The sequence below is a fragment of the Perca flavescens genome, chromosome 7 (genome assembly GCF_004354835.1).
Source record: "Perca flavescens isolate YP-PL-M2 chromosome 7, PFLA_1.0, whole genome shotgun sequence".
Lineage (NCBI taxonomy): Eukaryota > Metazoa > Chordata > Actinopteri > Perciformes > Percidae > Perca > Perca flavescens.
Window position 1 is genome coordinate 8193626 of NC_041337.1, and position 27842 is coordinate 8221467.

Here is a 27842-nt window from a genome sequence, read left to right on the forward strand (position 1 = left end):
AGATGAAAAGATTGTTACCACTTATGAAAGTGGTATCAATCTTCTGTTCTCTAGGCTAAAAAGCAAATATTGTAAGCTTAATTCCCAAACTATTATTTTAACACACACATGACATATAATTAAATGTGCACAAATGGTAAAAAGAACATATTAAATCAAATAATTGAAATTAAGAAATTTAAGTCTCCACTGAGTGTTTTTTTTAATCTGGCGTAACATTGGGGTTTAATCCTTGTTAACACTTTCGGTAGTAGCTAAATATGGTGTTGTCTATCCACCTGCGGAACTTGGACACAGCGGTGTAGACTCCAGGAAACTGTGCATCAGCACATCCTCTCCCCCAGGACACCAAACCATAGACCCGGCCCTCACATACTAGTGGGCCCCCAGAGTCCCCCTGAAACGGCAGGAAAGAAGGAAACATCAGGTATATCAACATATTCTTTCAGGCCTCCTAGTGGAGTCAAGTTTTAATGAACAAGAAACTTAAAGGCAGGGTTGGTAATGTTGAGAAGCTAGCAAGATTTGAAAGTAGCATCTCCTTTGGGGCTCCGTCTAACCCCTCCCCCTGCCCCCGGGGCTCCGCCCACACACAGACGTGCACGAGCACCGCTGTGTTGCTGCCTCAGAGCAGAGCGGGGAAAGTAACGACATTTTCCTTAACCAAAACTACTTCATATCTCATTCCACTGCGGCAGTGGCAGAGTTTTCTCCTCCATTCTTCAGTTAACTTGCAGTAACTCCGGTGGTGACGACGCGCACTGAGCTCAGGCTGGTACGGGGGAGTACGCGCAGCGCGGAGAGGAGGCATTTCATTGGTTCTTTCCAAGCGGACACCAAGGCATTGATTGGTGGGCATTTTTACAGGATCACAGCAGCTACAGAGAACAGATCTTTCTTGCTTCTTTTTTATCGGAGCCCATAAGTTATTTATTGCTGTCAGGGTGTAAAGACAATATATAAAGTGTATATTGGAAATAGTTACCAAACATGCCTTTAAAGGATAGGTCTGGTGATATTCCAGATTTTTCTAGTTGTCAACAGCTCTTTGGAAAGATAACCAATTCGGAATTGTGTAGCCTGTACACCTGAAAATAGCCCCAACAAATGCACCATTTACTCCTGTAAGGTTTGTAAAAGCTGTTTTAGGAAATTACATAGTTTTTTTTTTTTTAAAAGGACACTACATATTTGAGACCAGTGGTAAAATAAGTATTCGCATCATTTACTTAGGTAAAAGTAGCAATACCTCAACGTGAACATACGAGTAAAAGTTGTGCATTTAAAAGTAAAAGTAAAGTACAATATTAGTAGTGAAATCTTAAGGTAATAAAAGTAAAACTACTCATTATGGAGAACACTTTTTGTTGTCAATGTTATGTTTTATCCATTTATTTAAAAAAAAGCATCTCTTTCAACTGTACCTTAGCTAATGTTACGTTTATTACATATTTGGATTGTTATTAGTGATGTGTTAATGTAAAGCAGCATCTTACGTTGCAGCTGGTTGAGGAAGTAACTCTGCAATCTCCAAAAGGTAACGTATCCACACACTGAGTAAAACGGCTGAGGTCCTCTTACCTGACAGGCATCCTTTCCACCAGTACTGAAACCAGCGCAGAGCATGTTTTCTGTGATGTTGCCGTTAAAGGACTCACTGCTGTTGCATTTTTCTGTGGAGACGATGGGCAGCGTAATGGTGCGGAGGGTGGAGGGGATCTGGCCTCCACTGGGGCTGGTGTATCCCCAGCCTGACACTCGACACACTCTGCCCTCCGCCACAGAGGCCCCCTGTCGGGGCAGCAGAGCAATGGAGACGTAGCTGTTCAGATACACCGGGGCCTTTAGCTGGAGAGATGGGGGACAGACAGTGTGATCAGCAAACAGACCCACTGAGGCTACATTTACACCACTACATTTTAGTTTACGTTTACGCAACGCATTCTCATGAACAGGTTTCCACGATATCATACATAATTCATGCACACCGATTCGTATAATATCCTACGAATTTAGGTGACTGCCTACTGGTCACATGACGCCGGCTACAGAACTCTTTGAGCTGTCAGTCGTATCAGCGGACATTACAGTGAAGTTTAGCCGACAAAAAGTTAGCATCATGCTGCGACGCCAGTTAAGTTTATGCACTAAAACAACTTGTTAAGTCAACATTAAGTTAACATCTGTGGAATACATACAAATTACAGTGTATTACTTTTTTTGTAGCTTTATGTACAAACGGTTCATGAGAACAGCCTGGTTATACGCCTCACGATTTAAGAGCCCCTAAAACGGAGAAATTTAGAAACACTGCTGTCCTCGATTTGGTTTGAAAACTCTGGGGATTCTTTGTAGTCTAGACAGGCATAAGTGCATAAACGGAGAGCTTTAGAAACCACGATGCACGCCAGCCAGATTTTGAACCGCAGAGTAATGTCAGACAATTTGCTTTCTGTTTACACTGGCACGCGCATGCCCAGTGTATGCGAATAGTCATGTGATATGCGTTAGACGGAAATAAAACTCTTGTGTGGACATAGATATGTTTTTTCCTTCTTTTTTTTAACAATGTTTTTATTAAGTTTTCATTGCAATTACAATTTCCCAACCCACAAAAAAACCTCTCTCTCAACCTCTGCCTTACTACAACAATCAAAAAACAAAAAGCAAATTATATGACAGTAGCAGCTTCCCTATGTCTTCTTCTTTTACAAACTGGTAATGAGAGAATGCATCTCTCCTTGTTCTTATACAATGTTAATGTTTAATTGTGCATTGTCCCTGTTTAAATAAAATTACATTACAATTACAAATGGCCTCCAGATTTTCTCATACACCCCCAATTTGCCTCTAAATATATATGTCAGTCTCTCCATGGACATACATTGCACCATATCCAAGCACCAATTGTAGGTGCCTCCATTTTCTTCCATATGAAAGCTATAGTCCTTTTTGCCTGTAGTACAGAAAAATCAATACATTTATATTTGTGGGGTTTCAGAGTCAGACCTGTTGGATACAGGTGCAGCAAAATCATCTTAGGGTCAAGTGGAATGTGTCACGATTGTGAGTTTCTGTTGTTAGTGTTTCCTGTTTATTTTGAAGTCTCTGTTTTTCTCCGTTAGTCTTGTCTCGTTTTACTTCCTGTCTTGTGTTTTCCCGCCTGTTTGATTGTCTGCCCCGCCCTGATTTGTTCCACCTGTTGTGTCACCTGTCCCTTGTTAGTCCTTTTAACCTGTGTATTTAGTCTCTGTGTTTTCTTGGTGTTTTGTTGGATCATTGTTTTCATTATGTCGGGCTCTGTTGCGTCTTGTAAGGTATGTTGTCGGTGTTCTAGTTAGTTTCCATGTTTCTGGGCTTTTTGTACCTCTCTGTATTTTTTGGAAGCAGATTTTGCTTGTGTCTTAAGGACACCTTTTGTTATACCTTTTTTCTTATTAAATCTTTGAACGCTACTCTGCTCTCGTCTCCACTGCATCTGGGTCCAAGCCTCGCTTTCCCGACATGAACCGCGACAGAATGTTCACAGACAAGATGAACATAGTTCCGCTGATCCCCTCCTCCCTCCAGAATGTTCCAATTTTGTCACAGTCCCAGACATGTTGCACAAATGTTCCCCTGACGGAGGTTGTTTTTGTGTAAAAATGCCGCTTAAAAATGAAAACATAATGGTGTAGATGTAGCCTGAGAGTGGCTGATGGAGTAACACAGTTGAAAAATAGACCAGTAGTTTGCATACTGTACCTTAATGAGCATAATATCATTGTTGGTGGTGGTGCGGTTGTACTGCGGGTGGGGAACCAACAATTGGGGCAGGATTTCTTGCTCTGTTCCCTCATAGATGGTCAGAGAGTAGTCTCCTGCTACAATCATCATTTTATCTACCCTGCAGAGATAAAAAGCCAATCAAAGTCACCATGTTGTAATGCAAATATAGTATGTTGGCTTAAATGGTTCTTGTTGATATTAAAGGTATAGTTCAATATTTTGGGATCTGTCTGTCCGTTACATATGACACTACAGCCAGCAACCTATTATCTCTCGTAAAGAGACCTTCAAAAATCACACTGACGTTTGTAACTATGCTATTAGCTAAAAATACAGCGCCTTTTTCAACAGAATGTTGTATTGCTTGCTTCACATGTCTGTTTTCTCCCATGTCATGTCTTGTTTTACTTCCTGCCTTGTGTTTTCCTTCCTTTGTGATTGTCTGCACCACACTGATGTGTTTCACCTGTTGCTGAGCCCTCGTGTCACCCGTCCCTTGTTTCACCCTTGTTACCTTGTGTATTTAGTCTCTGTGTTGTCTTTGTCTGTTGTCAGATCATCATTGTATGTCTACCCCCTTTGTCTCGGTGTTCCAGTTTTTGGTGATTTCTAGGGCCCGTTTCAGAAAACAGGTTTAGTGAAAACTCTGAGTTTGTTAACCATGAGAGATGAGGGAAACTCTGGGTTTTCTGTTTCCGAAAGAGAGGTAACTTAACCTCAGTTACCATAGCAACTGACTCTGAGTCTGTGAACCTAACCTGGTCGAGAGCAGGTTTTCTTCAAGAAACCTAGAGTTTCTCTGTCTCCTCCCTCTGACACAAGCCCAGCCTGCTGACACAGCCCTCTTTCATTTCCTCATTCATTAACGCTCAGGAACCTAAGGCCATTTTTACAATTACTTTTCCGTCTGGTTTTATTTTCTAAAAAAGCTTGTAAAACATCAACCCTGTTGTCCACAGTCAATCAATGTACATCATTTTTTTCAGGAAAAACTGGGCTATTAGAATATTTGTGCTGTAGTGAGGTCAATTGAATGTAAAAAAAAAAAAAGGTAGTATGACCTTAAAAACAAATAAATAAATAAAACGGAAAATGAATCTCACAGATATTTATTGATATCACACACAGAACAATAAAAGCTAAGCCAATCTCCTGTCTAAATCAGTTCCCATATGTCTTGGGTGTCAAACTGTGAAGAAATAAACATTATAACTTATAAAGTTGACAAAATATATACATTTTTTCAAAAAAAGTCCAGACGCTTTTGCCAATAATCAAAATAATAATGTCAAATGTATTGATATCACACACAGAGAAATGGTACACAAGAATTTGTGTAGTCTATAACAGTTCTCCTATATATTTGGAGTCATCCAGTGCAAAAATAAACATAATGAACGTTATAACTCATATAAATGACAAACTATTTACATTTCTTCAAAAAAAGGCCCAAATGTATCCCAAATATCTAAACAGTGACGCCATTATCTCTCTTTCTCACTTTACTGTTTGTTCTCGCTTGATTTTCGGATTTCCTACGGTCAGTGAACTCGCCTTTCCACTTTCTGTGACGGACGTCCATTGATGAAAAACGTAAACACACTTGCAAAGCATCATGGGAGATTTATATTACACGGTCCCCTGTAACAGAGACCCAGCTGAAGAAATGACCGAAAAAGTGATAAATTATGGACATCGAGTGGATAAATCTTGGATGTAAGCGTTTGGATTTATTGCTGAACAACTCCGAAAAGACGCACGCGTTCCAGGCTGGATAGAAAACCTTCCGTGAAGGCTACGAAGACAATAAAGACATCCCTGTAATCATTAGCTTCGTAGCTATTAGCTAGTGATGGCGAACTGAAGCTTTCTGAAGCAGTGAAGCTTTCAATCCAATTGTATCGAAAAAGGTTCACTACTCGAAGCTTCAGAACTCTATGAAGACATCTGGTAGTGAAGTTAAGGATAGCATTGTGTCACAAACTGTTTCACAATTATTAGCCCTGAATGTCTTTAGAGTAAACCCGAGCCCCGACACTTTTTTAATACGTGGGCCGTTATAACTGACGTTCGTTCTCATACAATTCAGAGTTGTTTGAACGGCAGAAATCTGTTTAAAATGACTTTAATGAATAATGCAATAAGAGCGAAGCATGTAAACTGCGCTGTTTGTTTATTCAGAATGGAACGAATCGTAAATGGATCTGAATAAATAAACGTAAAAAAAAAAAATGTATTTCTCTGTGAGGGCTTGCCTCTCATCACGCTTGGAGAAGTAACAAAAAAGGATGTTGAAGGCTGACTATCTTTCCTGCCACGGCGAGCCTGCTTCATGGGTTATCGTCCCCGTTTTTTTGCTTTTATAGGCGACAGCGTGCCGCACTTAATGCACTCAACAAAGCCGACACATGCCTACGTTGTCACTGCCCACGACTTGTTTAAAATGGTTCCATAGGCCTACCTCCGACTTTCCTCCAAACTTTCTCAAAGGTAATTCTCCTATTTCTGATCATAACATAGCTTTCTCCCCACCCAATTAGGCTATAGTAAAAAACACAAATGCTTGATCAAGGGCCCGGCCCGGCTCCTCCCAGGATAGTGGCGGAAAATAACTGCCCGGCCCGATAGTCGGGGGGGGGCTCGGGCTCGGGCACAGAATCTAAACTCTACTTTAGAGTTGAAGATTAATACATTTTGAGTATGAATTCATTGATAAATAAATAATGACATAAATATAAGCCTATGTGTTACCTTGCATAAATATAAATGTAATTGCTGTCTCCGCCAAAAAAATAATCGACCTATAGGATTTTGGTTGTGAACTGTCTTGTGTTTGTAAACAAATACATCAATTTGGGAGGGAAATGAATGAAGAACTCATTGCACACACATTTCTGTGATTATATTGAGTAGGCTACGTAGCCTAGAGCAACATTGTCTCCTCAGCCAAATAGGTGAGGTAGGCAGTGCAGAAGGCGCTCTAAACTCTCTTTTATAAACTCTCTACTCACTATAAACTAGGCTACTCGCTATGAACTTTCTGTATACTGGCTAAACACTTTCTACTCGCTATAATAATCTCTCTATTCACTAACTCTCCTGACTCTGTTGACTCTCCTACTGCAACAACCATAGACATAATGGCAACAACCCCAGCCCCGTGTCGCGCTGCTCGCGCAGCTTTTAAATTCAACTTCGAAGCAGTGACGTGGGTGTGTGTGAAACAAAGCTTCGGACGTCACTGGTCACGTGATTATCCCAAAACGAATCAAGCTCCGATACAAAGCTTCATTCCAAATTGGTTCATGTTTTCGATACATGCCTCGAAGCAGGGGGTTCACGGGTAACATCACTACTATTAGCCAGTAAAGTCGGCTAGAAGCTAGCGCCAGAAATGACCGAAAACGAGATGAATTACGGACATCAAGTGGATAAATCTTGGATGTAAGAGTGTGGATTTATTGCTGAACAACTCCGTAAAGAGGCACAACTTCCAGGCTGGATATATAATATATATATAAACCTTCTGTAAAGGCTACAAAGACACCAAAGACACGTTCGCGATGCCTAGCTTCTTAGCTTGTAGCAGAAAAAAACGGTAAGCAGCTACATTAAACTGTTATGAAATTATCTAAATATTAATCGGAGGTGCCGTGGCTGGATTGTGCATGATCTAGTCGGTCTCTGAGGGTGTCTGTATCAGGCACATTTTAGCACAGTTTGTTACTATATCTGCATGAATAAAAAAGGGTTGGTTTATTAACTGTGGTATATTAGATCGAGTACTCGGTGCTCGAATAGGTTGCACTGTCAGTGTTGTTACAGTGTGCTCGGGAAGTGTTTACTGCCCTCTGTTGGTTGGGAGTGTTGTCCAAGTAAAGACGTGCTCGTACTGCAGCCTTGCCTCCGTGTGTATTATTAAATACATTAATAGCAGCCTAACCCACGAACAGTAATACTAAATCAGTGCGCACATAAGGTCACAACATGGTGTCAGAAGATGGTGTTACGGAGCAAGCCGAGGACAGTACTGTGAGCAAGCTTATTGAAGGTTAGCAAGCTAACAGAAGATTAGCCGACAGCTAACAGACGGCGCGAACATGGAGCAATTCAAACCACCGTCACCGCTGATACTCACCGGCAACATAGCTGAGAACTGGCGCAGATGGGAGCAACGGTTTCGACTATATATGGTCGCGTCAGGTGCGTTGACCTCAGAAGAGACGGTCAAAGTGGCCATTCTCCTTCATACTGTTGGCGAAGAGGCACTAGAAGTGTACAATACACTCACAGTTACCGCAGCCGGGGACAACGCGACGATGGAGGAAGTTCTTACAGCATTCAAGGATTACTGCAGTCCACAAAAGAACGTTGTTTTCGAGCGTCACCAATTTTGGTCGCACACAATGTCAACAGGAATAGCGGTGGACAGATTCATCACGGAGCTGCGCCAGAAGAGCAAAGATTGTGAGTTTGGTCGAAATGAAGATGACATGATTAGGGATAAATTAGTCTTCAGCATAAATGACACTCGTCTAAAAGAGAGACTGCTACGTGATAATGAGCTCACTCTGCGCAAGGCCATAGACATTTGTAGATCTGCAGAGCTTGCAAAAACACAATTACAGGCAATGCAGACTCCTGTCGCTCACGACACCTCAGTGGACGCATTCAGGAAAGCGACAGGGCAAACACGAACGGGTAGCTGGAACAAATGTAAAACAAGCATCAAAAAGCAAGTAACAATTGTCTGCCATAAATGTGGAAACAAGCATGAGCCTCGCCAGTGCCCAGCTTATGGAGCAGTGTGTCACAAATGTGGAAAAAACAACCACTTCTCAAAGGTATGTAGAGCAGGCACTGAAAAAAGCAGCAGCAGATATAAGACAAAAGCTGTAAATAATATAGAGAGTGAAGTGGACTCTTTATACATTGGCATGGTTCATTATGACGACAAAGAAACAGCACGCCAACCAAAAGGCACTGTGTGGCATGAAACAGCCATAATCAGAGGCGTAGCGATTAATTTCAAGCTCGACACAGGCGCAGATGCAAACGTGCTTCCCATGTCCATGTATCGGCAGCTACCAGGTCCCATGCAGATGAGGCTCACACAGACTGTGTTGATTGCCTTCGGTGGTGCCCGTGTGCCCGCAGATTGTGTTGTGTCTCTAAATTGCCAGACAACCAGAAGTGAAGCAGTGCTAGACTTCCATGTGACTAGCCAGGCAGACAAGCCAATTCTGGGCGGAGACGCATGTGAGGAGCTGCAGCTGGTGAAAAGGGTCGAGGCACTCACAGTAAAGTTGCCGCAGCCAGCTAAACCACCATCCACCCAAGAGGAGCTGATAGAAAGGTACGCAGATGTTTTCACAGGACTGGGTGAGTTTCCTGGAGTCCACCACATACACATTGACCCAACCGCCACACCTGTGATTCATGCCTGCAGAAACATACCCCTCTCGATCATGGACTCACTGAAAGTGACACTGAAAGACTTACAGAAAAGGAAGGTGATAACACCTGTCAATGAGCCAACAGAATGGGTGACAAACAAAGAAAAAGAACGGTGCTCTAAGGGTGTGTTTGGACCCTTGCGATCTGAATCAGGCAGTCAAACGCCAGCACTACTCCATCCCTACTCCTGAAGATGTGCGCAGCAGACTAGCTGGGAAATCCATCTTCTCCATCCTAGACGAAAAGGATGGATACTGGCAGATCAAGCTAGACGAGCCATCGTCAAAGTTATGCACCTTCAACACGCCGTGGGGTCGGTTCCGCTTCCTCAGACTCCCATTCGGGATCAAGTCTGCCAGCGAGGTGTTCCAACAAAAGAACTGTGAAACCTTGGGCGATATCCCAGGTGTGTACATCATAGCAGATGACATGATAATTGCAGCGTCATCAGAGCAAGAGCATGATGTAATCCTGCAGAAAGTGATGGAGAGAGCAAAGGCAGCAAAGGTGAAGTTTAACAGAGATAAAATCCAGTTCAAAGTCGACACAGTAAGATATATGGGGCATGTCATCACGGCAGCAGGCCAAAGGGCTGACGACACAAAGATTAAAGCGATTGTTGACATGCCAGCCCCAGAAGACAAACAAAGTCTCCAACGCCTGCTGGGAATGACAAAATTCCTAGCGCAATACATACCAAATGAAGCCTCACTCACGGCGCCCCTCAGACAGCTGCTTAAGAAGGATGTAGCGTGGCAATGGTGCCCACACCACAGCGCAGCGCTACAGACATTGAAATCTACCCTCACGCAAGCTCCAGTGCTGAGGTATTATGATCACAAGAAGCCCCTAACGCTACAAGCGGACTCCTCAAAAGATGGACTGGGGGCCTGTCTGCTGCAGGAAGGTCGCCCAGTGTGCTATGCCTCACGAGCGCTCACAGACACTGAGAAAAGGTACGCACAAATAGAAAAAGAGTTGCTCGCCATAGTGTTTGCCGCCAAGAGATTCCACCAATATGTCTATGGTAGACCAGTAACTGTGCAGTCTGATCATAAGCCTCTGGAGGTCATCGTGCGCAAGCCGCTAAGCAAAGCACCAGCACGGCTGCAAGGAATGCTGCTACAACTGCAGAGGTATGATCTCAACGTCACATACACACCAGGCAAGCACATGCACATTGCTGACGCCCTCTCACGTGCTACAGCGAGCAGGGACGGTGAAAATGTTGACGAAAACCCCTGTGATGAGAGAGTTGTGTATACCTTGGACGCCACAGACGCCCTGAGTGAGGAAACACTCATACAACTGAAAGAGGCAACCGCAGCATGGCGAGTTACAAGCTGTGTGTGAAAAACACACAAAGGGTTGGCCTACGAAGAAACGTAGCCTCGACAGGAAACTACACAGCTACTGGCCGATGCGGCAAAACATCAGCATACAAAACGACATTGTAATGGTCGGAGACAAAATCGTCATACCGCAGAGCTTCAGGAGAGTGATTTTGGAGAAGCTGCACCTTGCACACCAAGGAGTACAGCGCACAAAAGCCAAAGCACGGAAAGTCCTCTACTGGCCTGGCATGGCACGAGATATAGAGACAATGGTGGAGAAATGTGTGCAGTGCCAGCAGCTACAGCCCAAACACCAGGCAGAGCCGCTTGTCCCACATCAAATTCCAGACCTGCCATGGATGAAAGTCGGAGCTGACATCTTCGAGCTGAATGGTCAGTCTTATCTGCTGTTAGTCGATTACCTGACCAAATATCCTGAAGTGCTCAACATACCTGATAAAACGGCTTACACAGTAATTCAGAAAATGAAGTCAGTTTTTGCCAGGTACGGAATCCCCAGAGAGCTGGTGAGTGATCATGTCCCATTCGCCAGCTATGAAATGAAGTCATTTGCAGCTACATGGGACTTCAAACTCACACATTCTAGCCCAGGTTTTCCCTCTTCAAATGGAATGGCTGAACGGGCCATAAAGACTGTAAAACATGCACTGAAGAAAGCCATGCAGACCGGCACTGATCCACATCTGGTGTTGTTGTCATTGAGGAACACACCAGTGACAGGACTGAACATGTCACCGGCGCAAATGTTGATGGGAAGAATCCTGCGGAGCACGCTTCCGCGCTCCAGTGCCGTGCTGAAACAGTCTACACCGCATCATATTCACGACAGAATACAGGACCTGCAGTTACGCCAAAAGCAACACTACGACCAGCATGCAAAGCCACTGCCGGCGTTGACCTCAGGTGACACCGTAAACATGCAGACACGGCGTGGTTGGGAACCTGCAGTTGTCATCCGACAGAGAGATGAACCACGCTCCTACACCGTGCAGACACCGGCGGGAAGGATACTCAGGAGGAACAGACGACATCTGAGGAAGATGCACCCGAGTCTCTTCAGAGACGCTCGCTTTGATGAACATTTGGACTCTGAGGACCAAACTTCTCAGACGCGGGGGACAGATGAACCACTACAAGACCCACCTTCACAAGATCCTTCCCCTGTGATTGAGGACAGCAGACCTACATTCTACACCAGAGCTGGTAGAGCGGTCAGGCGCCCTGCCAGGTACAGAGACTGATCTCACGGACGTCTCATGTTTTATTCCATAAGTGTGCCTTGAGGGATTGTTATTATTATTAACAAAAAAAAAAAAAAAAAAAAAAAAAAAAAAGAAGATGCTAAGAGTAACACACCTACAGTTTAAAGTAGGGGGGGGTAAAGAAGTGTTCAACTTGAGATGTTTTTATGAATGTGATTAAGTGGAAGCCATTGTTTCATGGAAAACATGCTTTATTGATCATTGGAATATGCATGTTGACAAGTGGTATGTTTAATGTTGATACACCTGAGTTGATGGCTAAAAGTTTAGGTAGCTGATTTCATGCACCACTTTCCAGTCTTGGAAAAGAGGGATGTGGTATATTAGATCGAGTACTCGGTGCTCGAATAGGTTGCACTGTCAGTGTTGTTACAGTGTGCTCGGGAAGTGTTTACTGCCCTCTGTTGGTTGGGAGTGTTGTCCAAGTAAAGACGTGCTCGTACTGCAGCCTTGCCTCCGTGTGTATTATTAAATACATTAATAGCAGCCTAACCCACGAACAGTAATACTAAATCAGTGCGCACATAAGGTCACAACATTAACCATGTTACTATAAAAAGACTAAGGGCCCTATTTTAATGATCGCAAGTATCAAACATGAAACTCAAGTAGCTTTGTGGGCGGATCTCCGGCAATGTTGCTATTATACCAGCGAGATAATGACTCTTGCGCCCGACGCAAATCTAAAATGGGTTGGTCTGAAGTAGCTAGGTGTGGTTTGGGCGTAATGTGCAATAAACCAATCAGAGTGTCATCTCACATTCCCTTTAAGAGCAGGCGTGCTTGTTCCATGGCAGATTGCTATTATAACGGCGGATTTGCCTGGCGCACGCCAGCGGGAGCTGTCCGACATGCGGCAAAGTAATAAATTCCCGTCTTGACCGGGTGGCGATGTTGCTGCGGCCTCTCGAGCACATCTCCTCAAGTCTGGAGAGGATTGCTGCAGCCATGGAGTGTGTGCCTCTAAACGCACCACTTGCTCCTGTTGTGCCCCTTCCTCCTCCCCCCACTCCATCTCGGTCCACCCGCTCCACCAGGAGCGCATTGTCTCTCCCAGAGCAGATCCCGCCGGAGTGTCCAATCCCACCGTAGTTCAACATCACGCCTCCTGACCCATCCAAACATCTGAAGCGCATTTTCAGTAATATTTACTATATATTAGCATCTGAATAACGCGCCACTGACTTTAGACTAGCACCACTGACTTTAAACCAGGTTTTTCCAGGTCAGTGGCGGAATTGCTTTCTGAAACTGCAAAATAGCACCAGGGAACATTTGCGCCTGAACACGCCTCCTCTTTTGGCTGAACCGCCCCCAGGAGCGCAAATACATTCCCTAATTTACCGACACGCGTCTGTGGAGGGAAAAGTCCACTGTGCGTCGGGTGCAAAATAGGAATGATACATGCGTCGGTGTACAAAGGCAATTGCGTTGAGTGCGAGATAGGGCCCTCAGACTATGAAACTTTTTTTTTTTTCAAAACATGGCATTTCCTTTTGTCGACAATCCCAGGGTGTTAAACATACGTTGGGAGATGATATTGAGGCCCGGACGCGGTATGGTTTTTTCTTCACAGTCTATCAGTGATGTATTCTACATAACCTTATCCGTCCTCATATCCCTAACGTCACCCATCGTGGACATGCTCTACATCCCAGCAGATTATTTGTGTCGAATTAAATTTTTTGCAAACGGCAGTTTTCTTTACAACATTGATGATGTGGAGCATTTTAGTAAAGCCACTGTATAGCAAAGCGCCATCAGAAGAGTGTGACTCGCTCTGAAACGTGTTTTAATCGTTTTTGTAATTTTCACTGGCCACAAACCAGTAAGGAGTTCCACAGTATTGCAGGTAAATGATGTAAACCATTTGAAATAAAAGATTATGAATTATAATTGTTAATGATAGTGCTGCAGCTTGAATGGGATTAGTAGCCCTAGGACTTTTTTGCCCGCAGTATTGCACCTAAATGAAATAGATTATAGGTTCAATACCATTTCACCAGTAATATTATACTTATGATTAAATATGATATACACTATATTGGAATATGCACATTTACTCTAGCAGTAATTTTCTTCCACACAAATTCTCTCTTTTGCAGCAGCTACTGTGTTGCTTTTTTAACGAAATACATTCACTGTATGTGCGCATGAGTATTTCCGCCGACCCCTTTGTTTGTGGTTGTTGCCATGGGGAATTGTAGCATAATTTGCTCCATTCATGCTGCCTTTTTATTGTGGTGGTTAACCTACTCTGAGTTGATTGAACCAACTCATACCAGTTGTTCTGGAACCGAAAACTCGATTTTCCATCTCAGGGTAAATCAACTCAGACATCAGGGTTAGACTCAGAGTTTGTTAAACCTCCTTCCTGAAATGGGCCCCTGGGGCCTTGTTGGAAAGCCTGTCCATGCCCCCTGCAGGTGGACGACGATACTGCTGTCTGATGTCGGTTGAATCAGCAGCACTGTGCTTTGATGTCTGTTTAGAGAGGCAGTAGACTTTTTCCTTATTCCTTTTCTTCATTCTTCCTGGTTTGTGCGTTCGTGAGGAAAACGTGAGTATTGTACATGTGGAGCTTGTTGTGTGACCACATGCAGACCACAAACTCAAACTACCAATGCAACTCAAATAAAGCTCTGTTAACCAGACCTATTTCCTCTGGAGCCTGATTCTTTGACCAGAGTCAAGTCCATATCTGCCGCCTCAACCAATTAAATCGTGGGAGGTCACACACCTCCTTTTCAGGCCTCATGTATAAAAGACTGCGCAGTTTTCATACCAGAAGATGGCGTATGGCCAAAACTTAAAGTAACTATGCACAGAAATATTCACATGTATAAAACGTGGCGTATGCCAGGTCCTGCGCACCATTCCTTTATTACGGTGGCCCTGAAGTGCAAATCACGAAAGCAAATAGGAAAACATGACAACAAATATGAAAACACAACGGCAAATTTGAAAACACTTCAATAAATCATAAAGCACAATGGCAAATAGGAAAACAAAACGACAAATCATAAAACACAACAGCAAATAGGAAAACACGACGGCAAATCATAAAACACAACGGCAAATATGAAAACACTTCAACAAATCATAAAGCACAAAGGCAAATAGGAAAACAAAACGGCAAATATGAAAACACTTCAACAAATCATAAAGCACAACGGCAAATAGGAAAACAAAACGGCAAATATGAAAACACTTCAACAAATCATAAAACACAGACAAGTAGGAAAACAAAACGGCAAATATGAAAATACTTCAACAAATCGCAAAACACAACGACATTAACTTCTACCGGAAAAGGTAGGGCCTATCTAGGAGAGGACGGACCCTAATGATTGGACAGACGTACTGTCTGTCTTTCGCACTCCCAAATCACCCACAATCCTATGTGCACGGCTTTGCCGGCTCGTTAAAAAAAAAAAACAATGGCGGACCTAAGCGGGACATCCATGGTTGGAGCGGCGTCGCTGATGGCACAAGTATCATTTAAATGTAAGTATATTTAGTGTTTGCAGTACATGTGTTATCACAGTTAATGTGTTAAATCAGTGTAAAGCTTAACGCTTTAATGCTGTTACAAATTGCTGTTATAATTAGGTAGATACACCCCGAGCTAACGTTAAGCTAACTGAACCTACCAACAAGCTAGCTAACATTTAGGCTGTTAGCTAGCTGGGTTGCTGTCTTTTATGCTATTTGAGTTCGTAAAGTTTAATGTCCGGTAGCATTTTCATCTCTTTTTTTATAAGCCGTTACTGTATATGTGTAACGTTAGCAGAGATTTAGAAATTGGTGTGTTTATCAGTTGTAGTTGCAGGATGGCTAGTATTATTCGGGGCACAGGGAAAGTAAAAATATATCTCTATTTGTACCAGTAAAAAGGCTCAAAATATCACCAAACTTCAACGAAAGCTAAAATGTGTAGTTTCCCATGTAACAAGTATAACGTTCCATTATAGCATTCATAACGGTAAATATCTTTCTTGTGTTTTCTGTCTTTTTAACAGGGGACTAAGGAACAAACGGTGGCTGCCCTAGCATCACCAGAAGGGAGAGATGAGGAGGAGAGGGGAAGCAATAGACAAACAGACAGAGGCCAAAGAGAGATGTTGAATAGATTATTTGCTATATTAGATATTGGCATTCTAAAAATAAATGCATTGAATGAACTGGTTTGTCTGTGTCATTAAGTTTTTGTGTGTGTATATAATATAAACAGTTTTTCAGTGTCTATTTTTCCATCAAATTATAACCTGGACACAGGAAACTTCTAACTGAATAATTATATTCAGATGCTAACTGTTTTAATAACTCGTTAGGTATACAAGCTCTAAAAAGACATTAACAAAACGTGTATCTTTATTATAACCTTTATTCAAACGTGACTTTATACTGTATACAAGTATAAAGCGGTGATCAGACTCAGCTGCCGATGATGGTGTTGCCTCAAGACTGCAGACAGAAGGAGAAAGCTTTAGGTTAGTCCAGTAGTTATCCAACCTGTCCTGGTAAGATTAGAATTGTATATATTTATATATAAAAGTATATTTAAGCATACTGTAACATGAAGGTACTTCATGTAACTGTGTAGTTTCTTCATGGTTTTAACTGACAACTGTTGACCATTTAACACGCTTACACTTAATTTATGTTACTCACCCTCATAGTTGTGTAGCTACGTAACTTGATATGTCCCACTTCAAAGCTTTCTCCCGTTTCCTGATGGGTGCAGGTGAAAGACCGTCGACCATTCTGTGCACATTATTGACATATACTAATAATAAAGCGATGGACGGCGGGGTTAAATAAACTTGGGTTACAGACCCATGGTTACAGAGGAGCCGGCCGCAACGGATGTTCTCACATAAAACGATCGCACCCTCAACGGGGCAGGGATCATTTCATTGGTCAACACTACACCTGGCATTCTATTGGTTGTGGAATTTTGATAGTGTTGTAACACAGAAAAATCCAAGCGCGCAGGAGAGATCCGAGAGCAGCAGATTTGCAAGCGCGCAGAATCAGTGCGAGGAGAAGGTTCAAAGCTGAGAGCAGGAAATCTGTCCACAGAACAACATATCTGAGTCCGAGCACAAAGTTTGAGCACAAGCAGAGCAAATCCCAGCGCGAGCATGACCATTTGAGTGTGAGAGCAAGGTTTTGAGGAAAATTATTACAAAATCTGAACGTAATATCAGTGAAAAATGTTCTCAAATTGAAAGAATGCGCTCTTGAATAAAGATAGGAATATAGTCAATGTTCTACCTCTGTTAGGAGCACATCAATCTCACAATCACTCAATTGTGTTTTTTCCCCATTTTTTTTGTTTCATGATTAGTCATCAAGGGCTTCTTTACAAGGCTGCTATATTCATTGATTTAACATGAATCTTATTAGGAGAAATATGGGACCACCTTGGGAGGAGCGTGAGGCTCGTGCACGAAGGTAACTTAAAATCAAAATTCTGACTTTTTGGCGCACAAAATCTTTCAGAATAGAATCTACGCACAGTTTTATAAATGAGGCCCCTGCTCTGGTCACCGAGGCTCTGCCAGCGTCTGTCTCCAATTTTAGCAGCAGCTGGTTTGACCACAGAGATACGAGTGTCGGACGGCAAGCTTGACTGCAGTCTATTTCTGTGATAGAAACACTGCAAGTTGCTACAGTTTGCTGCTCTGTTGCATCGCAGATTACTAAACACACCTGACTAAAGGAGACATTAGCTCAGACTTGCGGAGTACATATAGTTGGTGCTGTTCGAGTACGCATCACGTTCTCACCACAAACAAACCGCTCCAGAGTTCAGACATACAGAAGTGAGACATACAGAACCCATGAGACAATTAACATTACCTCGTTATGTTGATTAAAAAAGGTCATCATGGCAATATTACGTTTAAATAGAAATATATTTGCTGTTGCAAAGTATTTCTAGGATAAAGAGCTATATGTGTGTGTGTGTGTATGTGTGTGTGTATATATATATATATATATATATATATATATATATATATATATATATATATATATATATATATATATATATATATATTAATCCCAGTGACTCAGCACTACAGTAAGCATTGTTGGACAGAAGCTGTTTATTAACTGATAGGGAAGTGGGCAACACTTACATTTGGGAACTGGCAATATAGTTATGTCATTTAATAAAAGGCTGATGTCAGTTTGCAGATGTAGGACTGTTAAAGGTCCAATGTGTGGAAATTTTGCCCATCTAGCGTTGAGATCTTATATGGCAATCAACTCTCTCACGCCACGCAGTTCAAAGTAGCCTTCACACTTCAGAAAGCCAAGATGTCCTCCATGTCTTTATCCAGCTTTCCTTCCAGCGATCAGGTCCGTTTGTTGAGTCTTTTTTTCTGATGACACTGGTCTCTTGCTCTTTTCAATATTCTTTTCCTTTTTCTTAGCGAAGAATAAGACTCCTGTTCCTGAAATTTGGATTTTGAATATGTGTAGTCCTCCATGTTTGAAGTGACGATACCCATAGGCAGCATCTGTGAGTTTATCATGTGACAGCGAAAACGCGAAAGGCGGAGCAGAATATCCTGTATGCCCCTTACCTGCTAACGTATTTCAAGATGGCGCATGAATATGGAGCGTCTACCCCAGTTAATGTAAATGTAAAATTTCAAGCCAATTGGAATACTTGGAATTGATTTTTTGTGTTTGTGAACACAGATTTTGATAATGAAGAACTAAAAACGTTACACACTGGACCTTTAATGTTACCCCAGAGTCTGAATTAAACACCAAACATTGTGTAAAATGATTGCTTCCTTACAAGCCAAACTGTTTGTAATTTATATGAAAGTGTTTTGTCACTTGAGGCTGTCATATGCTTGCTTCAGATTCCCATACCACAGAGCTCCATTGATACTGGCATGCTTGTATCACTTTCATGTGCTTTCTCTTGATACCTTGCATAACTGACTATATGATATGGCTCCAAATGACTGGATCTTCTAACCGAATCCTGTATGTACACACTTACAATTCAAGTTGAGGTCATCATATGTTAAAAGGCCTTTTATTGTTGTGTTCAACTTCTTTACAAAAAGCTAAATCAGGACACAAAGGTGTACAGTAACTGTGACCAGTGCTTGTTTTACAACTTTATTATCCTGCGCTTATGTAGAAGTAAATGAAAAGAAGAAAAATTTGCTCACCCAATGTTACAGTGTGCTGCTGTGATTACCCAGTGCTTATTTATCAAGGAGCCCCCGCATAAGTGCTGACGCTGGGTTGTCTGTATGGACACAATGTATTTGATTGAATGTGGAACTGGTGCATATCCTCCGACTATACGTCCCTGTGCCAGCTCTTGACCTGCGACACACAGAGGGATATAAAGATGATCTTAGATTGGATTTGGAGAGAGAGCTAACACAGTTGTAACGTTATTACTGCAGCTCCAGCATCAGCGAGAACAATACAAGTCATAAAGGAAACGGCTGACTTCAGTGCACAGATGCTCCTGGCTCCTGGATCAATGAAAAACAATCTTATCTCCAAGGTTTAATGATTCACAGTGAGAATGAGTCTGACCACCATTACAGTATCTATCTGATGTAAACACAGTATTGCAGTCGTGTAAAGTAACTTAAGTACATTTACTTACTTTGCTGTGTTTAGGTACAAGTTTGAGGTACTTTTACTTTTTTGCTACTTTACTTTTACACCACTTCAATTCAGAGGGAAATACTGCCGGTATTTAGTCGCTTTCTGACCAAGTAGTTACAGGAACGTAGTTATAGGAAAAGTCCACTTCTAAACAGATCTACTAACTACTCTTCCCCAAAATCGGCGAAATAAAAGCCTGTTTTTTACGAGACCGGTCTGAGAGACCTCCAGCTTACAGCGGGGTCTCTGAGCATGAATGGCCGAGCGACGAGCTAGCGGCCCCGGCAGGCGCCTGCTGGCTGTCGCCTCACTTCATAGAGCTTCTCAACTCCGAAAACTTTGAAGCAAATTGTCAATTTGGCATCAATTTGCGCAAGACTGCCTATATTCAAAATCTAAACAGTTCATTTCTTGCCTAAAACGTTGTCAGAAGTGAATTTAGTAATGAATAAGATGGCGAAATGTTTTTAAAATTGTTCCGTTGTTGGTCTGTCTGTACCGGAAACCCAACCCTCGTTGACCTAGGTTCCTATGCTGAAAAGGGAACCGCGAGAAGACCCTGCCCTTAAGTAGGAGCTGAAAGAGTTATAGGAACTACGGCCAGAGGAACTTAAAAATCCCCAAATTGGTCCAGTCGGAACACGAGAAAAAAATGGTTCTAGGAATTTTATGTTCTAGGAACTGCAAAAATCCCTCCTGTGGGAAAGCGGCTTTAGTTACAGATTAAGATTTTACATACAAAGCATAGGGTGAGTTTATAAAATATGATGCACTCTCGCAGACTAAAGAATCCAATATTTACCACTGTTAATATGCAAAAATCCAATAATATCATGCATAATCTAACATTCACAAGGGCTATTTTTCTGAATTCTGAGTATCTTTACTTTTGCTGATTGTACTTTTATTTGAGTGAAATTTTCAATGCAGGACTTTTACTTGTAAAGGGCTTTTTTTAATCGCAGTATTGCTACATTTAATTAAGTAATGTTTGAAGACATTATAAAAGGCGCGGGAACTTTCTAGTCGCCTCTCCGTCAGCTCCGCTTGATTTATGCTCAATTGTCTATTTTACAATGTTGTGCTTTATTTGGCTGATTTTGGATGGCGTGACGATGGTGATGGCTGTATAGTCAGGAAATCAACCTGCCGACTGTGCTAACCTCCTGCCAATTCTGCTGGCCTAGTCCAAGAACTCTCTAGAACTAAAGAGCGCATTACAAGCTGCGCCACGGAACTGTAGCCTACAAACTTCCTGTCTCCCAAATGGGTGTGGCCTTGTTTGAAACATTGGAATGGGTGAAAGTTATATTTGCATAATTTATTAATTTTTTTTTTTTTCTGACATTAGATAGTAACACAGTTAAAAGACATATTAAGCTGTACGAAAATTTGTTTGTTTGGGCGTTCGCGAACATTAGTTCACATTAGCTGCATTATCTGTGTTGCCAGATCTCGTGAGAGTTTGGTCCTGAGACAGAAACATGTCTCAAACAGATTAAATTTTCTCTGGATGTGTCCGTCTGGAAAAAGGCCATTTTAGAGTCAGAATATTCTGGAGATATGTAACTTGTGAAAAATGGCTCCAATATTTGCTTTGGTGTCTGTCGGGCAAATGAATCGGTCATGATCTGTGTTCACGTTCACTTCTCCCATTGGAACCAATACACTAAGGACCTGCCGCTAGTCTCCTAAAGAGGCATGGCAGAAGTAAAGACCACTTGACACAGATACAGGAACTTACTCTGAGTTGGGGCATCTCCGTTCTAAAACGTCTCTGCCTAGGCTAGCTAGCCAGCTGGCCGGTCAAGTTTTCAATTGTAAACTTCAGAGTAAACATAGTGTGCCAATCTCACGGCCACATTGTGCTTTATGGTGAATCATGCACACGTTTGAGGAGCTGATGGGATTATATTTCACTGTAACTCGTACGATTTCATGTGACAAATAAGAATTGATTGATTGATTGATTGTAAAGGATTTCAATACATCTTCTTCCACCTCTGCTAAATAAAGATTCATACTGTATACTGTTAGTCAGTTTGGTTGAACTTAGTCTCACTTTGCCAGACCTTACTCCACTGCGCTGCGAAGGAGGGTCTGGCTAGTCCACAGCATTCCAGGATGGGAGAAAAACATGCTCTGGTTTACTGGCATTTCTTTAAACCAATCACAATTGTCATGGGTGGCGCTAAGCGCCGGAAAGAGCCACGCTGCCTCTGCAAAATAGCCTCGAGAAGGAACTTGTTTTGGTGGAACATGTGTATGTTCAAATGTTGTTTCAGTTGTCCAACAGAAAACTCAGATTGGACAGATAGTCTAGATAGCTGTCTGGATTTACCCTGCAGAGATCTGAAGAGCAGTTAACCATAGTCCTCATAAATCCACCGGAGTTTAGAACACAAAGAAAGGGGAAGGAAATGGACATTCGGCCGAAAAGGATTTTCCAGCGGCAAAGGAGTAATCCCGGGAAGTGAAAACGTCGTGGATATACCGTAGACTAGGTTAAACTAGCTCTAACCCTAACGGAGAGAGCACTTGGGGGACTCATGACATCAGTGTTTCTAGAATCCTGGCCCTGAGAGTAAATACACTGTAAACGTTTAAAACGTTCTGCCTAAAACTCAATTGTCCGTCACAGCGACTGAGAGACATTACTGTCCTCGATATTGATCCCGGGCTATAATTAGCAGCAGTGGTGTGAGTCAAGAGCAAAATAGTAACTCTATACAGCATAATGCACATGGCATGGATTGTGTGTGTGTGATATAAACACACACGCAGACATACATACAGGTGCATTAGAAAGTGTTATGTAAGGACCTTGAAACTGAAGCTTGAACAAAGTGTCTCCTATTGTGTGTAATGTGGGCTAAAACTGATGGTTACTGCCCACACTGCTGAACTGTGCATTGTAGCAAGTCAACTATATGCTATTCACTGCTTACTGCTAATGTAGTTAGCTGGCATTCATAAAAATAAATCAACTTTTTTTTCCATATTATCACAAGCTAAAGTTAGTTAAAGTGTATCAGTCTCCAGCATTGTCCATTGTATAACGGTATTGTTCAGTCCCAGATGCTAGACCCTTTTAATAGTCTACTTTCACGTTTTATCTTTGCAATATAATTGCCAGGCACAAAAGTGTGTGTCGGCCATAAGTTGTTCGCCTTCATCTGTTCTTTCTGAGGTGTCAAATGCTTTTGGTGAATAAAAGTGGTGGTCAAAAAAAATATCTCAAAAAGATATCTTTGATGGACCAAGTAACAATGCACATGTTCCAGGAATTTTAACTTTCGGTTATTAGTTTTAAATGAAACCTTAAAATGTAAACAAGATCAGCAAATTATCCAATCAGGTGTATTAACAGTGTTTAGCTTTTCATCACAGAAGTGACATTACAAAGGACTTTACATAGGTGAGCGTGACTAGACATTTTAATACTGAAATGTTCTCACCTTTTTATTTTAAGTACAATCTATGCCAAGTCTGCCCTTCTCCTATTACTCTGCTGTGATTTATGATTTATTTAAAGCAGTGAGAAGCTCACTTTCTTGTCAAAAGTCCGTCTCAACTTTTAAAACATTGATAGAAGGGATGTTAATAACATATTAGATACACATGCAGCCCAGAAACTGTCAGTATGCATCCCAATTCCTGTCACTGAAACCCAGAAGCTTAACTTCACTTAAAGCCCTTTCATGCATAAATAAACAGTAAATTCAAGATAAAAAAGCGTACTTACAGTTTACAGCCAGGACTTCAAACAGTATACAAAGAAATAAAGATGGCAGGTCCATAGTGAGACAATGGGAAGAGCAGTGTGAGTGAGGCTACGTGCTACTCGTCTAATCTTAACAGGAGGACATTGCACCTGCACTCTCAGGTTTCTTATAGTTCTTATTTCCGTCTCCATGGTCACCTCCTTGTCCTGGACCAATATATAATTGAAGCTTACAGAGCACAGCCCATTTTCTCACCTCTTCCTTGACCTACTAGAGCTGTCCGATACAATTAAATAATCACCCAGTTTACTGTCGCACAAAAGGCGAAGCATACACTCACCGGCTACATAATTAGGTACACCTGTACAATGTAATGCTAACCAATGCAACAGCTCTGCCATGAATTCTACTTTTACGAATATTATAATTTTCCAGTTTTTTGTTGACCCTGTCAGAGACGTAATAATTCTACCTTATGTTAATGTTTGAGGTCGTAGTGGGTGCTGGTGTTGTACCGGAATGCATTATATTGGAAGATGTTTCTAATATTCTGTCCCTCTCATGTATCCAAATAGTGTGGACAAACTATATGAAACACCTCTCAATATAATGCACTCCAGTTGAACACCTCTGCAAATTTGTTTTGTAAAGGTAGAATTTAAGGCAGAGCTGTTGTAATGGATCCCATTAGGTTTTACAAGTATACCTAATGAAGTGGCCGGTGTACAGTCTTGTAAAGGGTACTTGAAAGCAATACTTCAGTAAAAGTACCTTAAAGTGAATTACCTTAAAAACTATATATGTATATGTCAATTCCAATAATTGACATATTGCAGCTTATAATTGAAGCTCCTAAAATGGATAAAACTGGTCCTAAATGAAAGGAGAAACAGTGTCTCTGCAGCTCTTCATCACTGCAATGTTACCGTCTCCCCTCACTGATTTCTCCAGAAAGGATTAAGGAGGTTTTTCACTGATGACAAGTAGTAAAAGCTTTTGTATTCGACCAGGTCCAGCCAGCGCTACTGCTCCGCATCTATTCTAGGGCCAGGTGTCATTAAAAATGGAACAGAGCTCAGGCACGTCTCATCACTACTACCATTCCTCTATGGAGTTCCTGACCTCAGCTGGCAAATAGCCCTCTCTGTTGCCCTCTCTGCTACTGATAGCTACAGCCGTGCTCACGCATCCCCTGAGTGCTGACCACTGCCTTTTTTCCGCATGACCCACTCCTCAGTCCAAGTGCTGTCATCATCGCACATAATTGCCAGCTCCCTGTTCTCACATTCATCTGTCTGGCACTGGAATGAAAAGTCCTCGCTATGTCACAAACCACAATGCTCCAATCCCTAAACTCTCTTCTTTGTATAATTCCCGTCTCATTATCTATACAGGCTTTTCTTGTTTTGTTAAGTTAAAAGGGTTTTAAAGTCTATCCCGAACAGCAGTGGTGGAATGTAACTAATTACATTTACTCAAGTACTGTGCTTAAGTACAAATGTTGAGGTACTTGTACTTGAGTCTTTTCTTTTCACGCCACTTTCTACTTCTACTCTGCTACATCTCAGAGAGAAATATTGTACTTTTTACTCCACTACTTTAATCTGACATCTTTAGTTACTAGTTACTTTACAAATTAGGATTTTTGCACACAAAACACATGTAGTTTATAAAATACAATGTGTTATTATAATTTAAACTACTCAACAATAATAGGCCTACAAGTCCAGCAGAAATGATAAGCCCATTAAACACTTAGTTGATTGACAGAACTGTTTGGATTGTTTCCAGTTTCTAAAATGTGAGGATTTTTCTGCAGTGAGTACTTTTACTTTTAAGACTTTAAGTACTTTTACTCAAATAACATTGTAACTGCAGGACTTTTACTTTTACAGTATTTTTACAGTTTGGTATTAGTACTTTTACTTAAGTAAAGGATCTGAATACTTCTTCACACACAGCTGCCAAGCAGCAGTATTTGATTTTATTACATCTATAAGACTTGACAGAGATTATAAACAAAGCTCCTCCTGAATGATTTTAAATGTACTCCAAGATGGCAAATAGTCTTCGTCGTTTTTAATAACTGACATTACAAAAGAAAAAGTAGAAAAGACTTAAAAAAAGAACTAATTCATAATACTGTAACAACATGTTTCAGTGGATGTGCTGTAGATCCTGAGATAATCTTGGTTTTCAGTCTTTAGACTGGTGTGACACTGATGTCTTATGTGTGCCAGTATCGCTGTCATCACATTTCTGCAGCACCAATGACTCAGCACTGGCTTCCTGATGCATTTCCTTCTTGGAAAAAGGTCTTGAGTTAAAAAAATATATTCAGCTAGTCAAAGGGGAATTCCTATTATGTATAAATACAGTAGATAATTTTACTGGATCTCAAAATATAGGGTGGTATACAGTAATACAGAAGAAGTTAATAAAAAAAAAGCATTTAACCTGCATACATAATTTTGTCAGTAGTAGTAGACTAGTTTCCGTCCAATCAAAAGCAATCAACAGGATGTCCCTGTAACACAAGCTGTAACTGTTAGCTAACTTCTAAAAAGAACAGTTTTGGGGGATAAACAATAAATTGCACTTACCTGCCAACCCTTTTAAACGTAGGCGTGACTTTGTTTTATTTTAATATATGTACAGTTCATAGGTACAACGGTGGATAAATTCACAGATAAAAGTATTCATGCAGTTTAGAATGTGTCAGAAACATTTGATCATCAGCATGATTAGTAATTTGAGAGATTGTTATTTTTGTTTAATTTAAAGTCTTTTCAGTTTACATCATTATTAACCAGCGTTTTCATCAGGTCAGATATGTTAACCAAATTCCATATAGGCAGCAAATCTACGTTCCCAGGGTTGTATGTTCCCCAGCTCAATATCCTCTTGATATGGCTGATTAACAAAACCTTTCAAAGGGTTTTATGTTCTCAGCAATGCTTTTTTCCCTAGGCCAAATGGCCAATGTATTTTCCCTTGGGTCAGATGTATGATATCGCCCACCCTACTAGCCTACTGATGCTATACTCCTTGAAACCGGACAGACAGTTTTCCTGACTTTAGACATTGATATCTCCACAGTGGCTGTCTAGCATTCCGGTGGGAGAAAAACGTGCTCCGGTTTATTGGCATTTCTTTAAACCAATTACAATTGTCTTGGGCTGTGCTAAGTGCCAGTCGGAGCAACGGTGTCGCTGCAAAATAAAGGAACTTAAATTGAACCCCAAAACCCCAGGTGTATTGCTGTGGATTGTTCAGGTTCTTTAGTTTACCAAATACCTTCATATCCCAAAGTGCACGTAGAAAACAAGAGCTTAGAAACAGACATAATACATGAGAACACTTGAGCTTTGTTATGTAGTAGGTCAGTTGCATTGTTGCAGCGTGAGATGCTCACAGCACAAAACAAGACCAAAAGATAGTTTAAACAAAAAGATTTGAACAAAGGTCCAGTTACTCTATAAAAGGCCACTGGAGAGCATTGGTCCCACAGTTGGAGATGCTCTGAAGGTTTGTACAGGTAAGTAGAAGGTCATTCCAAACCTCTTCATCCAAAATTAATGATTCATATTCAGGGAACTGCTCAGATTCCAGGGTAAGATGTGTTTTTTTTAACAACATATATCCAGCTTTTTTGTGTCATGTATCTTAAAATTGTATGATAGATAGATAGATAGATAGATCGATAGATAGATAGATAGATAGATAGATCTCATCTCAATTTAGTTCTTAATTTAAATATTAAGTTCAAAATGATGGTGATTCAGTAGAGTAGACGGTTACCAATCAGTAATAAGGTTTAGCCATTGATTTCAGAAGAAGGTTGTGAACTTTTTGTCATTAATTAGTGTCACTTCAGTAACTATGTAATCTATGAACATTTCAAAGAAGAAATTATGCAGCAAATTTGTGCTTGTGTACAGCCTAACCATAATTTGAGACAATGAAATCATTTTCTTCAATTTCACACAAACGTAATTGGATTTCATCAGGATTGTCAGGGTATTTAAATGAATTGGCACATTATATAGAAGCTTCTAAAAGTCGTGTTTCTGCATTACAGATGATAAGTCAAAATATGGCTCCGCTGCCAGGCGCTGCTAATGTGCTGTTGCTTTTGGCCTTTTCTTTATCAGGTAAGTTCCTCAATCACAAAAATGTTATTCCTGTGTGCATAATAACATGTATAAAATCCTACTAAAGATGTAGAACCACATTGACAGAGATTGAACACTGGCTGACATGAGGGTGAAAACAAGAAATGTTTGTATATATCAGGAGTAACTGATATAGTAAATCTTTGCTGACGTGGCCTCCAACCACTCTGATTATGAAGACCACAGAGCATTAAATATGAAATAAATAAATAAATAAAAAGCCCTCACACGGCACCTATTCTTTTTACTGTCTACAGGGACGTCTCCACAGAGGATCATAGGGGGTCAGGAGGTCCTGCCTTACTCGATCAAATACCAGGCCTCCCTGCAGTTCAGTGATACCAAGCAACACTACTGTGGAGGAACCTTAGTGCACCCTGAGTGGGTGGTGTCTGCTGCCCACTGCTGGAGGCCGTAAGAACTGTTGATATTTTTTAAAGG

General features: G+C 41.3%; 2 protein-coding genes across 2 annotated transcripts in view; one reads left to right on the forward strand and one right to left on the reverse strand.

The window, feature by feature from the left end:
- Positions 1 to 219: 219 nt before the first annotated feature.
- On the reverse strand, positions 220 to 24478 carry LOC114558232 (trypsin). The gene is made up of 5 exons (XM_028582062.1): positions 24412 to 24478; positions 19048 to 19207; positions 3745 to 3886; positions 1582 to 1848; positions 220 to 397 (listed from the first exon to the last, which is right to left on the reverse strand). Exons 1-5 carry the CDS (start codon positions 24476 to 24478, stop codon positions 236 to 238), a joined length of 798 nt encoding a protein of 265 aa, XP_028437863.1. The 3' UTR covers positions 220 to 235.
- Positions 24479 to 27312: 2834 nt separating this feature from the next.
- Positions 27313 to 27842, forward strand: part of LOC114558233 (trypsin-like) — a 7547-nt gene continuing 7017 nt past the window's right edge. The window contains exons 1-2 of the mRNA XM_028582064.1: positions 27313 to 27380; positions 27659 to 27815. Coding sequence (XP_028437865.1) covers positions 27323 to 27380; positions 27659 to 27815 — 215 coding nt within the window. The 5' untranslated portion in view covers positions 27313 to 27322. The remainder of the gene's footprint in view (positions 27381 to 27658; positions 27816 to 27842) is intronic.